Source organism: Gavia stellata, chromosome 2 (assembly GCF_030936135.1).
Source record: "Gavia stellata isolate bGavSte3 chromosome 2, bGavSte3.hap2, whole genome shotgun sequence".
NCBI classification, from domain to species: Eukaryota; Metazoa; Chordata; class Aves; order Gaviiformes; family Gaviidae; genus Gavia; species Gavia stellata.
The window spans coordinates 65,997,485-66,014,398 of record NC_082595.1 but is presented as its reverse complement, the minus strand read 5'-3'; the positions used below and the strand labels follow the sequence as shown (position 1 = coordinate 66,014,398).

Below are 16,914 nucleotides of genomic sequence, written 5' to 3'. Positions count from 1 at the left end.
TCCATGGAGTTTTGTAAATCTCCTAGTACCCTTTCTGAGAAATCATTTCTGAAAATGGGAAAATGTTCCAGATTATAGTCATTAAAACAATACTGTACAGGCCATGAACAGTTAGATGCTTTATTTTCATCTTCTTATCCAACCATTCTTTGCTAAACATTAGCCCTGAAAATGTTAAAGAAAAATTACTTTCTTCAATTTTAATCTCTTGTTCTGGACCTCCTTGGAAAATCACTTTGTAGTGCAGATTTGAAACTACCTGTACTTTGAAGGTAGCTGATCATGGATATGTGGTGAATCAAGCTTAAAGTAGGGTAATGTTAGCACTGTTGTCACCACACTATATGAGAATTTGGGGGAAAAAAATTCTTATGTTACCAGTTATTCTGGTTTGTGCGTTAAGATCTTTAAGATCATTGTCCTAACATAATTCAAGATCTGGCCCTTAAAATTTTCTGACCAGGCAACAGTAGGATCTATAGTAAAGAAACTGCAGATTTTTATAAGTAAATCTTACCTTATTTTTATATGTACACTATCATAGTTTCTGTAGTTCACATCCAGTAATTTTTAAAGGCAACTTTGTAATTTTCTGTCAAACAGGACAGCTTTTAAGGAAAGTAATAGGCAGTGTTAGTAATGAGTGCTCTTCTGCACTGAAGGTGGTCACCCCTCTCTGATTTCTGAGTGTTGTCAAACTTTTCTTGTATCTTTGTTCTTATCTATTTTTCCTGAGTTGTTTAAAAGAAAGGAATTGGAGTTAGCTTCTATGATAAAGTCAGTCTTCAAAGGAAAATAATGATAATAAAAAAACCTGCACAGAGGCCTATTTCTGTTCACTGTGCTCACAATGGAAATAATCTAGAGAATAAGACGAATATGGGAAAAAATGAAAGGCAGGTGGTGGGGAGTTTGGTAGAACAAGAAAAGGAAGTTTTATTTGTTGCTGTAATATGCTATTTATGCAAGGTTTTGTAATTAATAATTATGTATTCTGTGCTAAATTATCCGTAAGGATAACTGAGAGAAAAATAAGTCATTATCAAAAGAGAAGTACTGCTTAGCAGGCTAAGGAGGTTGATGATGGGACATTTTTGAGGGCTTTGAAATGTGTAAGTATGCCATTGTAAATCCTAATTGTGCAGTGCGTCCTAAGTAATGTTATTTCTCCACAAAAAGGTTATGCTGGGGAGGGAAAATACTTGACTAGACCGTCCTGTTCATTGTACCTCCAGTATCCACTACGCTCAGGCTGTTAGATCAAAGAAACAGAGCTGTTGTTCTTACCCTCCTAATTGTACATGCCATCTCTGTCCCTCATAAAACTGATTAGAAATAGTCTGGATATATTGGGAGTTGAAAAACGAACAAACAAACAAACAAACAAACCAACAAACTGACTTTGCAACCAATGTTCTGTCCAAGGCATTACTGTTGTGTAAGGAATAAAATACAATTTATAAGGACGAATGGAAAATTCAGTCCTTCTGGAACATGCCCCGCCTCGTGTTCTTACACACCTTTTGGCAAATGGGAACATAACATTCTCATTATGTTCTAAACTCTCGCAAGGACAGGTACTATAAATACAAGCTCAGCGAGAGGATCTTGTTGCAGTGTGAAATGAGCATGTTAATGCTTTGTTAAACCAGTGACCACAGTCAGTCTGAACTAGGTTTATTTCAGAAGATACTATGATCTGAGATCGCTGTCTGTGTAGCTAATGGAAATTCAGTAACAAATGATATTATATGATGAAATAAGTTTCAGAATGCATTAAAGACTCCACATGAATTGCTTTTAACATGTTCACGCATTTTCAAGGACTTTGTTAAAAAAAAAAGAAGTGGAAAGTGTTCTTTCACTTTTGTGCATTTATCTGGATACTTTTGTCATGGTCACCTAGGAAACAAATGCAGATATACATTTGCAAGCATTTGCATTCAGTTTAGTTTCATTTTTGATGCAGTTAATGAAGTCACACTTGAAAAGAATTTAAGCCTCATTTTAATTAACACACAAAATTTTTCAGAATACATTAGTGACCATCAGACACTAGGCAAACCCCTCTGAACAGTTTGGCTTTTTAAATGTATTTGGACTTATTTCACAAGGGTAAAATTTGACTGACTAGAGACAGGAAGACAGAGATGTTCTTGAAGAGAATAACGAGCTGCATATGAAAAATACAAGCCATCCTGCTTAATGTAGTGGTACTTATTCAGAAAATATGCAGGTAAAGATAGCATAAGAACTAAAAATCAGAAAAGTATATGCATACTTCACTAATCAATGGAAAAAGCTTGCCTCATGTGATGCAGTATTTTAAGTGAACTGTACAGTGTCCTCCCTTGAAATTTTTAGTGAGTCAATTCAGTTTAACACAGAACTGACTAGAGAACCAGAATACTACGTTTCACGTTTTGGTTTTTTTACTTCAGTTTTGTTTTCCATGAAACATTTTGTTTGTTAAAGAACTGTTTTAAAAAAAAGAATTTTAGCAAAATATTTGTCTTTACTTAAAAATCTAGATATATTTAATTTATGATGTATTTGTAACCTGATACTAATGACAGTAGTGACTGGTAAATGCAGATTCAGGTCTTCACTTTGTGACAGGACAGGGCCTGTCAACTGAGTTGTAGAATATTACACTGTTGCATTTTTTTTCTCATTTGCCTTGTCTTTGATGAAGAAATATATTTTAACATCTTTTCTGAATCAAATATTTAAATTTTTATAGTGGAAAATCCAGTCTTGTTAGACTGGCTAGAAAGTCTCAAGTTCCATCTTGAAGTATCTGAATCAAGTGTATCTGAATTTAATTCTGAGACACATTTTGTGTTTCCTTCTTTTACAGTTTTGTTTCCTTCTTTTACAGGCATAAAACTTTCATTTTTTCCCCCTTCCTTTTCCTTCTTTCTTTCAGGATTAAAGAGATATTAATTTGCTTTTACTGCACGTGACTTGAATGAAAAAAGTCAAGTTCAAACACAAAATACAGATCACTGTAAACAAGTATGTATCACACTTGCAAGGATGTCATCTTTAATAATATCTTACACTTACCATAAAAGCATTTTGCAAATGGTTAAGCAGTCTAATCCTCATAAAGGTAGTCCTTATATTGTTAGGGGGATATTTTAATTAGCTAACTAAACCTTTTTTTTTTTTTTTTAAACTCTTACTTGGCCCTCTTCTTAGACTCCTTTTCTGTCGAAAAAGTTCCCCACAGTCAGTGAAAAAAATTGGAAGAGTAAAGAGGGCAATTATAAGATCTTGTGTGTCACAGATTTGTAAATAACAAGAATCTTCTGATCTAGGGAAAATAAACCACTAATATTGCAATAACTCATTCTTGTCTGGGATCCACACTGGATCAAATACTAAAGAACAAAAAGTAAATGTATTAAGCTTCTCTTTTCCATTGAATTATTTAATATGTCACTTAATGTAGAAAATTTCTTGGTTTTTTTCAAGTACTTCACAGAACACCTTTTAAGTAGAAGACCGTATTTCTTCGTAGACTTTTATTAGTAATAAATTTAGTTGAAGGGAAAAACAATTGTATTAGTTTAATTTAACATTTAATTGAAAACCTGAGGGTTTTTTCCTGTTTTCAAGCTGTTTTTAATCATCTGTATTTGAGTAATGGAAAGTTCTTCCAGATCATGCCTATGCAACAGTTCCTTTTTTTAATAATTGTAGATTATGAAGGACTACAATTTATAGTAAAACCTGAAATACTATTTTTTCTGTTTGAGAAGTGTAGTATTTCTGATATAGCTCATGAAGAAACAGAATTAGCCTAGCAATCCTTCATCTTCAATTAATGTTAAACTTGATTGTGTGATAAAAACCATGTTTTCTAAAAATAAAGCACATATTGTGTGAGAGGGAGATAGACTGGTGGAGCCATGCCCTACCGTCCCTGAGGGAAGGGCAGCAAGAGGGAGGCTCCACGAGAAGCAGAGGACCCCTTACCCTCTTGCCGCCAGGCAGAAGGAGGGGACCTAGGAGGCGAAGGGGAATGGAAAAAGGTCCCTGCTTGGGGCAGCAGGCGAATCCCCTCCCGGCCTCCCTCACCCTCACCTTCTCAGCTGCCCCTACATAACAGATATGGGGCTCTGGAACTTGAGGGCCAGGCTAACGAGGACATGGATGAAAGTCCATCTGCGGGGCTGCCTAGGGCGAGACAGTCTGCCCCACGCATCACAACCACCTCTACCAAGACAAAAAGGAGGGTAATTATTGTAGGCGATTCCCTCCTGAGGGGATGAGAGGGCCCAATATTCCAGCCTGACCCAACCCACAGGGAAGTCTGCTGCCTCCCTAGGGCCCGGGTGAGAGAGGTCACGAGGAAACTCCCTAGTCTGGTACGGCCCACCAATTACTACCCACTGGTAGTTTTGCAGGTTGGCAGCGAGGAGATCGAGCAAAGAAGCGTGAAAGGGATCAAGAAGGACTTTAAGGTGCTGGGGAGACTGGTTGAGGGATCGGGAGCACAGGTGGTGTTTTCTGCAATCCCTTCAGTGGTGGGGAGGAACACTGAAAGGAATAAGAAAGCAAACATGGTTAACGCGTGGCTCAGAGACTGGTGCCACCAGAGGAATTTTGGATTCTTTCACCATGGGGTGGTCTCCGTGGCACCGGGCCTGCTGAGTGCAGACGGTGTTCAGCTGTCCTCAAGGGGGAAAAGGATCCTTGCCCGTAAGTTGGCAAACCTCATCAAGAGGGCTTTAAACTAGACTTGAAGGGGGAAGGGGATGAAGCCAGGCTACCTAGAGATGAGCCTAGGGGTAACGTGCCATTGTCGGGGGCAAGACCGATAGCCCAGCTCAAGTGCATCTATTCCAATGCACGCAGCATGGGCAGCAAACAGGAGGAGCTAGAAGCCATCGTGCAGTGGGGCAGCTATGACGTGGTCGCCATCACAGAAACATGGTGGGACGACTCGCATGGCTGGAGTGCTGCGATGGAGGGCTATAAGCTCTTCAGGAGGGATAGGCAAGGAAGGAGAGGCAGTGGGGTGGCTCTGTACGTCAAGGAGTGCTTTGATCATATAGAGCTCGATGATTGTCATGACGGGGTTGAATGCTCATGGGTAAGGATGAGGGGGAAGGCCAACAAGCCGGATATCCTGCTGGGGGTCTGTTATAGACCACCCGACCAGGGCGTAGAGGCCGATGAAGCGTTCTACAAGCAACTGGCAGAAGTCTCACAGTCGCAAGCCCTTGCTCTTGTGGGGGACTTCAACTTACCGGATGTCTGCTGGAAGTACAACACAGCTAAGAGGAAACAGTCCCAGAGGCTCCTTGAGTGTGTGGAAGATAACTTCCTCACGCAGCTGGTAAGCGAGCCTACAAGGGAAGGTGCCCTGCTTGACCTGCTGTTTACAAACAGTGAGGGTCTGGTGGGAGAAGTGAAGGTCGGAGGCCGTCTTTGGCTTAGCGACCATGAAATGATAGAGTTTTCAATTTTTAGCCAAGTAAGGAGGGGGGTCAGCAAAACTGCTACCATGGACTTGTGAAGGGCAGACTTTGGCCTGTTCAGGACACTGGTTGAGAGGGTCCCTTGGGAGACGGTCCTGAAGGGCAAAGGGGCCCAGGAAGGCTGGACCTTCTTCAAGAAGGAAATCTTGAAGGCGCAGGAGCAGGCAGTGCCCATGTGCCGTAAGAAGAGCCGGAGGGGAAGACGGCCGGCCTGGCTGAACAAGGAGCTTATGCTGAGGCTCGGGGGAAAAAAGAGAACTTACCACCTCTGGAAAAAGGGGCAGGGAAGTGAAGAAGAATACAAGGACCGCGTTAGGTCATGCAGAGAGGGAATTAGGAAGGCGAAAGCCCAGCTAGAGCTCAACCTGGCCACGGTCGTGAGGGACAACAAAAAAAGCTTCTATAAATACATTAACAACAAAAAGAGAGCCAAGGAGGATCTCCATCCTCTACTGGATGCGGCGGGGAACATTGTCATGAAGGACGAGGAAAAGGCTGAGGTACTTAATGCCGCCTTTGCCTCAGTCTTTAACAGCCACACCAGGTATCCTCAGGGTATCCATCTCCCTGAGCTGGATGACAGGGATGGAGAGCAAAATAGGCTCCCCATGATCCAGGAGGAAGCGGTTAACGACCTGCTATGCCACCTGGACACTCATAAGTCTATGGGGCCTGATGGCATCCACCCAAGGGTGCTGAGGGAGCTGGCGGAGGAGCTTGCCAAGCCGCTCTCCATCATTTATCAACAGTCCTGGTCAACGGGGGAGGTCCCGGATGACTGGAGGCTTGCCAACGTGACGCCCATCTACAAGAAGGGTCGGAAGGAGGATCCGGGGAACTACAGGCCTGTCAGCCTGACCTCGGTGCCGGGGAAGGTTATGGAGAGGCTCATCTTGAGGGCGCTCACGGGACACGTGCAGGATAACCGAGGGATCAGACCCAGCCAGCACGGGTTCATGAAAGGCAGGTCCTGCTTGACCAACCTCATCTCCTTCTATGACCAGGTGACCCGCCTAGTGGATGAGGGGAAGGCTGTGGATGTTGTCTACCTGGACTTCAGCAAAGCCTTTGACACTGTCTCCCACAGTATTCTCCTGGAGAAGCTGGCGGCTCGTGGTTTAGACAGGTACACTCTTCACTGGGTAAAAAACTGGCTGGATGGCCGAGCCCAGAGAGTTGTGGTGAATGGGGTGAAATCCAGCTGGCGGCCGGTCACAAGCGGAGTCCCCCAGGGCTCAGTTTTGGGGCCGGTCTTGTTTAATGTCTTTATTGATGATCTGGATGAGGGGATAGAGCACCCTCAGCAAGTTTGCAGACGACACCAAGTTGGGAGGGAGTGTTGATCTGTTTGAGGGTCGGAAGGCTCTGCAGAGGGATCTGGACAGGCTGGATCGATGGGCTGAGGCCAAACGGATGAAGTTCAGTAAGGCCAAGTGCCGGGTTCCACACTTTGGCCACAACAACCCCAGGCAACGCTACAGGCTTGGGGACTAGTGGCTGGAAAGCTGCGCTGCAGAAAAGGACCTGGGGGTGTTGATTGACAGCCGACTGAATATGAGGCACCAGTGTGCCCAGGTGGCCAAGAAGGCCAATGGCATCCTGGCCTGTATCAGAAATGGTGTGGCCAGCAGGAGCAGGGAGGTGATCGTGCCTCTGTACTCGGCGCTGGTGAGGCCGCACCTCGAATACTGTGTTCAGTTTTGGGCCCCTCACTACAAGAAGGACATTGAGGTGCTGGAGCGTGTCTAGAGAAGGGCGATGAAGCTGGTGAGGGGTCTGGAACACAAGTCTTATGAGGAGCGGCTGAGGGAGCTGGGGTTGTTCAGCCTGGAGAAGAGGAGGCTGAGGGGAGACCTCATCGCTCTCTACAATTACCTGAAAGGGGGTTGCAGAGAGGTGGGTGTTGGTCTCTTCTCCCAAGTGACTAGTGACAGGACTAGAGGAAATGGCCTCAAGTTGCGCCAGGGGAGGTTCAGGCTAGATATTAGGAAAAAGTTCTTTACTGAAAGAGTAGTGAAACATTGGAATAGGCTGCCCAGGGAGGTGGTAGAGTCACCCTCCCTGGAGGTATTCAAGGAGTGTGTGGATGTGGCATTGTGGGATGTAGCTTGATGGGCATGGTGCTGTGTGGTGTTGGGTGGGTTGGTTTTTGGTGTGTTGTTTTTTTGTTGTGGTTTTTTTTTTTTTGTGTGTGGTGGTTTTTTTTTTTTTTCCCAGGTTGGACTTGATGATCTTACAGGTCTTTTCCAACCTTAGTGATTCTGTGATTCTGTGATTTTTGCAGTTTAGAGATAATTCTGGAGGACTAAGGTATGAACCAGAGAGGAGTGGTTTATTGGTACATGAAATCCTCATATAGTTGGATGGACATAAATGGAAATGCCATACAAAAACATTGCGGTGTAAATAAGGTGCACACACAAGTCATGATTCGACATCATTAAATGTGGAATCTGCAATTTTTTTTAACCCTTAATAGTTAATTAGGCACAGGTACTCCAAAAGCAGTTAGCACATTGGTTGAGTCGGATATCAAAGGACATCAATGAACTCTTATGTACTGTAAGTCTGAAGATGGTTATGAAGACCATGATTCCTCTGTTCTGTTAGGCTTGCTTGGATTTTTTCTGTGTGTCAGCTCTCTCTTTCACTATTTTGGAAGGTCTTAAGATACAGACTTAGATCTCAGGTTGCCGCTGTAATACATAAATAGCCCATTTGGTTTCAGGATTTTCAGCTGATGCTTGTCTAACCTACCAACCATGCTGAAGGTCACTAAAAATCATACCTTCTTTATGTCATAAGAAGGGCAGAAAAACATGGCAGAGAAGCAGTTTGTCAGTTCATTACGCGGGGAAGATTTCTTGGCTGAAACCCAGGCTATAGTGGGTTTCTTCTGCATCAGCTTTGCCATGTAGGTTAGAAACCAGTAAAAAACACTACCCTGCCAACCTCCTGCCCCAGCTCCAAGCCCCCAAAACTCAAACCCTCCCTACAATACTGATTAACCAGGACAAGCAAGCATGTAACAAAAATCACAGCGTTTATCTTAGAGCTTATCACATGCCTTTCACATCTTTGGGTGCGGCTAGGGATGGAGAAGAAAAAGATCACCTCTTACTCTGAGGAGACCTGGGGAAAAATAATACACTCTTTCTCTGATAATAGAAAGGACTCTTTTTCTACCTTCTTTATACTGAGTCTAGCTCCACCAGGGCCCTTTCACAGTGAGATTAGAGTACTTGCATGCAATTTGTTAAACAATATTTAGCTAGTAATTTAGCAAGTCTCAAAAGTTATTATACAGAAACACATGTAAAAAATAGAGGCAAACAGAACACCCACAGTAAGATAGGAGGTAAAGGAATGCCGGAACAGTATTGATAAGAAATGTGTAGTATCCAACTGAGTTTGGGATAAAAATCCAACACAGATTGGTACTTTCTCTCTATTTGAGATATAGTGTGACCAAAATCATGTCTCTGATTAAGCTGTTACCTCTGAGTTCTGAAAGCTTTCTTGTTACTTGATGGAGTCAACTGAAAAACAGACTTGTGGTCACAGACATCTGTCACCTGACATCCTAATCATGTAACTCAATCTCTATTTTAATTTGATAAAAAATTTTTGTAGCTTCTGTAGTTGTAGTAATTTTTTTCTTTTGTAGTTGTAGAAATAGAAATGATAGTATCATGAGCAGTATTTTAGATGAGTTTATCTGTATCCAAGCAAGTCATCATAAATACTAAGTAGGGTTTTGAAACCAAAAAACCAACCCATGGTTCAGAAACTGTACCAAGATATATTTGTGAAATACAACATAATTCTTAAAAGGTTTATACAAGTTGACTTAAACAGTACTAATCTCATTTTTCAAAAAGATTATTTTATTGTATTATGTGTGCTTCAGTGAATGGAAACATTGTAGCAGGTTTCTATCTAAAATTCAAGAAGCATTGCTTCTCCTGAAGTTTCTACCTCTTCTACCTTCCAGACTGCTAATCTCTGTTTAGATAAAACAAAGAATTCTAAAAATTTAATTAGGGACATTTCCCCCCTGGTCCCCAAACAGCCTCTTGCTGAAACCTGCACTTCCTGTACCACAAACCATAGTTCCAAAAGTGTGATTTAAGGAAGAGAAAGTGGTATGGAGGAAGGGCAGTGAGACATAAAGTTTAGCAAGCCTAATGAACCAAGGGTGGAGAGCTTGGCCAACAGCTATCAATTCCTACTGTCTCTTAGAGGAAACGTAAAGTGACCAACCAAGAGGAGAGCCCAACCTGCAAATTCAAGTATACACTTTATGTCTTTTCCTGAGTTTTGTGTTATTTCTCTTGCCGTAAAATCAATGATTGCACCCAGTCAGATGAGTGCAATATTGAATCACTAAACCAATATATTTTTGAGTATATGGTTCTATCCGTCTTTATTTAGTACAACCATTTAAGCCTACATTTAACTTTAATCTTCCTATACAAGGTGAATTGTGGAATCTCATCCAATGTGAATATGGGCTTCATCTTGTAGCATCTAAAACTCAAACAGGGCACTCAGCTTCTAGCCAGTGATCAGTTTATGTTGTGTACATTTAAAAGAAGTACATTCAGATTTAGATTTATTTCCAGTGAAGCAATATTCGTCAGTCAAATATGAAGAATATTATCAGAATTTGGATTAATTCTAAAACTGCAATGGCTTTTTTAGGGCTTCCGCTGGAGTTGACTGTCAGTCCTACAGATTTCCAGCTCAGTGGCTTATAGAATTAGACAAAAAGCCATGTTGCTCTGCATCTGGCATAATGTCCATTTGATTCCTACTGATGAGTCTTATCAGTTCTGTGTCCAAATTTATATCTAATTAATCAGTTAATGCTGGTTTTGAACCTCTGATTGCTTCTTAATGGGCTGCTTTTGATAAAGTCTCACAGCAATTTCAATTTTCCTTCATTGGTGCAAGGACTACAGTTTCAGAAGTAAAGCTTATTAAAAAAAAAATTGCATTTCTGAGCCAGATTAATATGCTGTACTTATTGCTTAGTTTATTTAAAAAACTGTTGTCTAGACTCCAGCTACTGCCAAGTACTGCTTCTAGAATATTAAGCTTTGTATGACGCTTACTCAGCATGTCATTCCAACTTTTTGGTGTTTCGCTGCCTCCTTGTCAAATATCAGCTTGCCTTAAAAGCACTTTAATGCCTTGAAGATAATGAACAATTTGGCAGCAAAAATATTTTCTGACTGGTTTGGAGCTCCTGCATAAACTATGTGTTGTCTGAGATCATTGAAACCTATTATACTGGCTATTCTAAAATTAGGATTTATTTCTGTTTGGATTTTGAAATCTCTCCCTGGGAGAGCCATTTAAATGTAAACGTATATTTTCCCCTTTAACAGCAGCTTATGGGCTATAATGGTAGAGCATTTTTGCATTTTTATGTTTAGTTTTATTGTAAAGAGCCTTGGGATGCATTTGCATGAAAGGCGCTATATAAGCTCATTTTGTATTGCATTGTATTGTATTGTGACAAGTGCAATAATCTCCAGGTTTCCTATCCATTAAAGAACTAATTTCACAGCTCACTAATTATGTGAATGAGAAGGGGAAATAGGTCCTTTTCCTCTAAGGTATACTGAGCAGATGGCATAGCATTCATTTCCACCAGCTGAATCTAAGGTCCTCTCTTGCTTTTGGTTCCAAGGCTTGCCTCTGTTTATCAAATAGAACAGGACAGAAATGTCAGTTTCTTGTACAGCATGACAGTGTGTACTGAGAGGCTGTCTCTGTCCTTTGCTAATACAACATTAGTTAGCACATACCAGGTCTAACCAGCCTATTTATTTAGGGTGGGACATGAAAACCATTAAAATGAATGTGCATTTTAATGCAATTCTGATTTGCCTCTGATTTATAGAAGATACTGGTTAGATCTGTCCTAGGGATTTAAACTGATACCAATAAAAACTTATTAATGAATCGGTTGAGTACTTTAGTACTGTATCTAGTCTGTAATTTCAAAACAGAAAAACATTATTTCCTTAGCCTGTGCACTTTCCTTCATAGGTAAGCTTTTGCTACCTTGCTAATATTTTCTTTTCTTTCGCCTCACTCATGGAGATAACTGACTTAAATCAAACATGCATACTGATTTATATAGCCCCCCTAATGCACTGCTTTTTTAAAGTAACATGAGTCATCAGAGATACCAGTGTTCTGTGATCCTGAAAAGTTGGTATTTGGGCCCTTATTTCAGCATTGAAAAGAGAAAAGCTGAGACTGAAGATCCTGACACATCTTATGTAGAACTTGGCAATAAGGCTGCATTTTACAGTGCTACACAAAGAATCAGATAATTATCTCCCTTTAACATAAGAAACAGTGCTAATTTTTGTTTCCTTCTCTTGCTGCTGGGCTGTCACGTTTTTGTTTTGTGTTCATGGTTCTGATTTCATTCTAATTTCAGACGGATGCAGCACTAATGTATGATGCAGTTCATGTGGTGTCAGTGGCTGTCCAGCAGTTCCCACAGATGACGGTCAGTTCACTACAGTGTAATCGTCACAAACCTTGGCGCTTTGGAACGCGCTTTATGAGTCTCATTAAGGAGGTAAGTCACTAATAAAGTACCCTGCTTCATTACTTTCCTTTCTCCCAACTCCCATTTTCTTTTTTTCCCCACTCTACTTGAATTCTGCCTTTTTTTTTTCAGTAGATGGGAATCTCTCAGCTTGTTATGTGTAAAGGGTTTAGCAGGCAAGACAGCATTTTTATGGGAAAGTGGGTTTTTCTGAGGTATTAGTTGGAACAAAGAAACATAAAAAGGTGAAATAACTGCAATCTAAATAAAACTTTTGTTTGTAGATAATTGGGGAGGTGGTGGGGGTTGGAACATTTGTTGCGTAAAAACCCAAACTCCTGAAACCCCAAATCATAGTCTGACTATGAAAAATTCAGCAACTAAATATTGGCATAAGTTTAAAGGGGCCAGAAATGAAGTTTACTCCCTGGTTTTAATTTTCTTTTTCTTTTTTTTTTTTTTTTTTTTTTCCTATTCTGAATTAATATATGTGGCCTTGGTCTCCTAGTATGCTGTTTAGATACTGATAGATAGCAATTTAAAATAAAGTAAAGCTGGGAGATTTAAGGTGCTAAAGTTGAACACTGCAGAGTATTCAAATCTCTTGTACTGTAAGTAACTCCTAATACAGTAGTTCTTATTCTAGATATGCAAAATACTATGATAAAGAGAATTATTTGCAATGGAATATAATCCTGTTTTTAATATTGGTTCCTTTTAGGATGGTAATTTTGTTTTCCACATTCCTTCCTCTACTTTAGCATAGTTTTAGAACTAGGTAGACTTTACATTATAAAAAAATGAGGATATTGCACGTTATTAAAAGTAAGGCATCAGCTCTGGAAGACTGGCTCAGTGACCTCAATTTTTGCTGTCTCAGTGGGTTTCAGGGGACTCAGCATCTTGCAAAAGTAAGCCTTTATTTGAATGAAATTTCCTGACAGAAAAATGAAATCCAGAGTTAATGAAAGAGATTGAGGCTTGGGGGAGGGGAGGTCAGGTAGGGAAGCAGAAGGGGAAATGCGTGTATGAATGATGGAGGAATGAAAACAAAACAGCCTTTTATCTCATTTAATAAGAAGAGTCTATTGGCTAACATGGAAAGTTGCTCAAAAAATTGTCTGTGAAGGCTGAAGAAAGGTTGATTTAATTAGCAAAAAATGAATAAAAAATATTTTTTTAAAAAGTCATCCACAAGGTAAATTATTTAGATAGAATGAATAATAAATGTTCCCATCTCGGCAGAAGTAAAATTTCTTCTTTGGGGGCAAAAAAAAGGAAGATGTATTTATTTATAGAAATTGTTTTTTCTTTCTCCATAGGCCCACTGGGAAGGCCTCACAGGCAGGATAACTTTCAACAAAACCAATGGCTTAAGGACAGATTTTGATTTAGATGTTATCAGCCTCAAGGAAGAAGGTCTTGAAAAGGTGTGTAAGATATTTACCTCCAAAGTGATGGGAAAGAAAAAAAAAACCCACCCCCTAAAAACAGTAGCATTTTTAAAAACATTTCATGTCTTACATAAAACAATATACCTGTTCTCAACTTGATATCTGGTTTCAAAGTCTTCCAGTAAAAGCTGTTATCTTGATGACTGACAGTTAGTGGCCTCTTAACTGTCTGCTTCTAACCACGGTCCTGGATTCAAGTGGACTGTGGAAGAATGAACAGCTGGACCTGGAATCATCCACTAATATACTTTGTCTTCAATCTATATTGAGATTAGTTTTATTTGTGATTTCAATCCCATTGCCTATCATCACGTGTGAACCTGTGGGTATATGTATTTGTATTTTCTTTACATTTTACTAATTCAAGAAGAATTTCCTCAAAGAGAATGAAGTAAAATAGCTTCATTTTGGCAATTTTCTGTGTTTTAAGAGGGAACTTTGATTCTCTTCTTGGAATACAAAGTTTCTATCTGTAAGTGGTACTAAAAAATTAAGAATAGGTAGCCTGACAGGTTTGTCTGTCTTCTGACATGAATTTTTCTTGTACAGAGATGGAGTGAAAGACCAAAGGATTGAGAAGTGTCTTTTCTGTGTAGCCTAATATTGTCTATACTTGAACTAAAGGCCTTGGGAAGCATGTACAGATATTTGGCCTGTCTACATGATACCATGATTATCTGAAATCAGATCATCTTCCCTCTCTTCTCCAGTTACCCTGCCATGGAGAAACAATGCAGGACACTGCAGTGTCTCACATTGTGATCAGCAGACAAAGGTTTTGCAATTTGCATCTGCCTTGTAGTTTGTATTTAGCTGTGGTGTGCAGTGTTCTGTAAGCACTAAGTTTTCCTTCATGTTCACATAAAGTTTCATTAGCTATTGCCCCAAGGTAATATTGCAGCAACAAATAAAAAGAGAAATTAAGGGAAGGCACCATGCTGCGGAGTTGCATTTCCTTTCTTCTACAAATCATTGAATGGAGAAGCTAGCATAAACAATATATTTCTCCAAAACTTTTCTGCCCAATAGTAGTTTTGGAATATTACTGTTCTCTTACTAAGAAGATTTTAAAAAAGTTCAGAAGCCATGAGCTTGCTTTGAAACACTTACATAGGTAATAACATTTTTGAAAATGTCCAGTGGCAAACCTGTGATTAAAGGACTAAACTATATTTTAAATCATTCAGCAATGCACTGATAGTAAAGAGTCTTCCTATGAAGTATTTCATGAAGGGAGCTCTGGAGAGTTAAGGGGGAAAAAAAAGTATATAGCAGTGATTAGATTCGAAAAGCAAATTAGCTTTGTGTATGAGTAGAACCAGTGCAATGCAATCTGTCTTCCTTACTGGAAACAGAAATGGAAGAATTCATGACATGGGAATAATGAAATAAGTCAGTGGTGGCTGAAGAGTCACTGAAGTGATAACTGTTGAAAATGAGGAAAGGAAGTTTCTGTAATCTAGGATGGCTTTAAGAATATTGGGTGGCATTTGAGAACCATCAAGCAACATGGGTTTTCTGGAAAATAAAAGCTTTACAGTGTATTTAATTTCTTTTCAGGCAGAAATGCAAAGTAATTAAAGAAATACAGACAGTGTATTATATTTGTCTTTTAATGACATATGTGATACTACTTCACAATGCTATTAAAAAAGAGTTGGATTTGTTACAAAATTTTCTGTGTGGACTGGAAATTTTCTGAGAGAACATTGTTGTAAAATATTGCATAATAGGTGTGCAGTGGGCAAAAGGAATAGCATCTTCCACCTGGATCTGGTTTTGTTTCACCATCAGTATTAATATTAAAATAGAAACACAAAACCATGTTAATTTAGTTCTCAGTTGACAATATATTAGGAGAGATGTACTCCAATGAAAATATAGAAATAAAAAGGTCTACAGAGATCAGAAATATGGGAAGAAAATAAAATTCAACATGAAATACAGTACTCTAAAACACATAATAGAAAAAAGGAACTTGGGAGACAGTAATAAGGAAAGATATGTAAGAGACAACGACAGAAGTAGTTGTAAAAGGATATGGATATTTAAAATCAACCAGCACTGTATACAGAAGTTCACAGAAAAGGAAGATACTTTTACTGCCTTCATGGCTCATTTTGACCATGTGATAAAGGGTTAATAATGTTAGTTTTTCACCAAAATGTGCTGATAATCTTTGGGAAGAGCAGTAAGAATTAGTTACCATGTATCAGAAAAGTTTAGGATTTAGGAAGGTGTTAGCAAAGAATGATGAGGAATGCTACACAGATTCAAAGATACCTGTGAGCAAAAGCAGTTTCTGTAGGGCGTGGTGATATGAGAGTAGGAAAAGGAAAATTAAGGTGTATGCACATTAGACTGAATTGCTTAGTAAATATTTGGAATGCATAGGGTATTTTACTGAGAAAGAGAAATCAATGCTGACAAATAAATGCTTTTCTTTGAAGAAAACTTGGTTCTTCTGAAAGAATACAAACCCTATTCTTCTTGAATCCAGGGTGAATCATTAAATTCTAGAGCAGGACTCTTCCTAGTAGTGAGAGTATGTTCTAGCCAGTCCTTTTATTTAAAAGAGCTGCCTCAAAGGGGGTTTTTTTCCACAATATTATCTTCTGTTAAAGCTATGATGAATCCCTCTTCCTTCTCTCTGTCCCCTACCTCCCTCCCTTCACATGTGCACTCTATCTCTCTGCATCACACTTTTTCCCTCCTGCTTTCTGCTACTCTTTCCTTCCCTCCCTTTCCTCTTTCCCCTCTCTCCCTTCCCCCCTCCCTGTCCATTTCCCTTTCCATCTAATCCCTGTCCACTTGTTCCTCTTCATCTCTTTGCTCTTTCCATCCCCTTTCTCTCTGTTTTCTTCTTTCTTCAGGAGCTTTTCCCCATCTTTGTCCTTATCTTCTATGTTCCCAATGTTCTTCCCAAACCACCATTTGTCAAGCCTCTCTGTCTATCTAGTTAGAATTCCTGAACAGTTTTGGTTTATTTATTCATTCATTCATTCATTTTGTGGGATGAGAGAAGATCGGGAGATAGGAATTATGTGTGCCATATTATGTGTGTCCTGTTGCCATACTGTTAATAGCTATTATTTCATTTAACATCTTTCCAAATATGGGGGAATGATTTTATGTGAAGGACAACAGTTCAACCCAACAATTTCAGCTGTAATATGTAATGCTTTTGTGACAAAATGAGTTATCTCGAGGCGAAAAATATTTATGGAGGGGAGAGAAAAGAGTTATTGTGAAGTATTTCTAGAAGACGTATTTTTTTGAGATTTTGTAAAAAAAAGTCCTAGGTAAATCGCCTGGTTAGTATAACGGGAAATGACCTGAATCATGTATTTTAAGTGCAATGACTGCTGAAGTCAGTGACAATAGAAAAGTTACT

At 39.7% G+C, this 16,914-nt stretch overlaps 1 protein-coding gene across 1 annotated transcript in view; it reads left to right on the top strand.

Moving 5' to 3' along the window:
• Nucleotides 1–16,914, top strand: part of GRIK2 (glutamate ionotropic receptor kainate type subunit 2) — a 430,922-nt gene that overhangs the window by 212,315 nt on the left and 201,693 nt on the right. Inside the window, exons 7-8 of the mRNA XM_059835498.1 lie at nucleotides 11,953–12,096; nucleotides 13,389–13,496. Coding sequence (XP_059691481.1) covers nucleotides 11,953–12,096; nucleotides 13,389–13,496 — 252 coding nt within the window. The remainder of the gene's footprint in view (nucleotides 1–11,952; nucleotides 12,097–13,388; nucleotides 13,497–16,914) is intronic.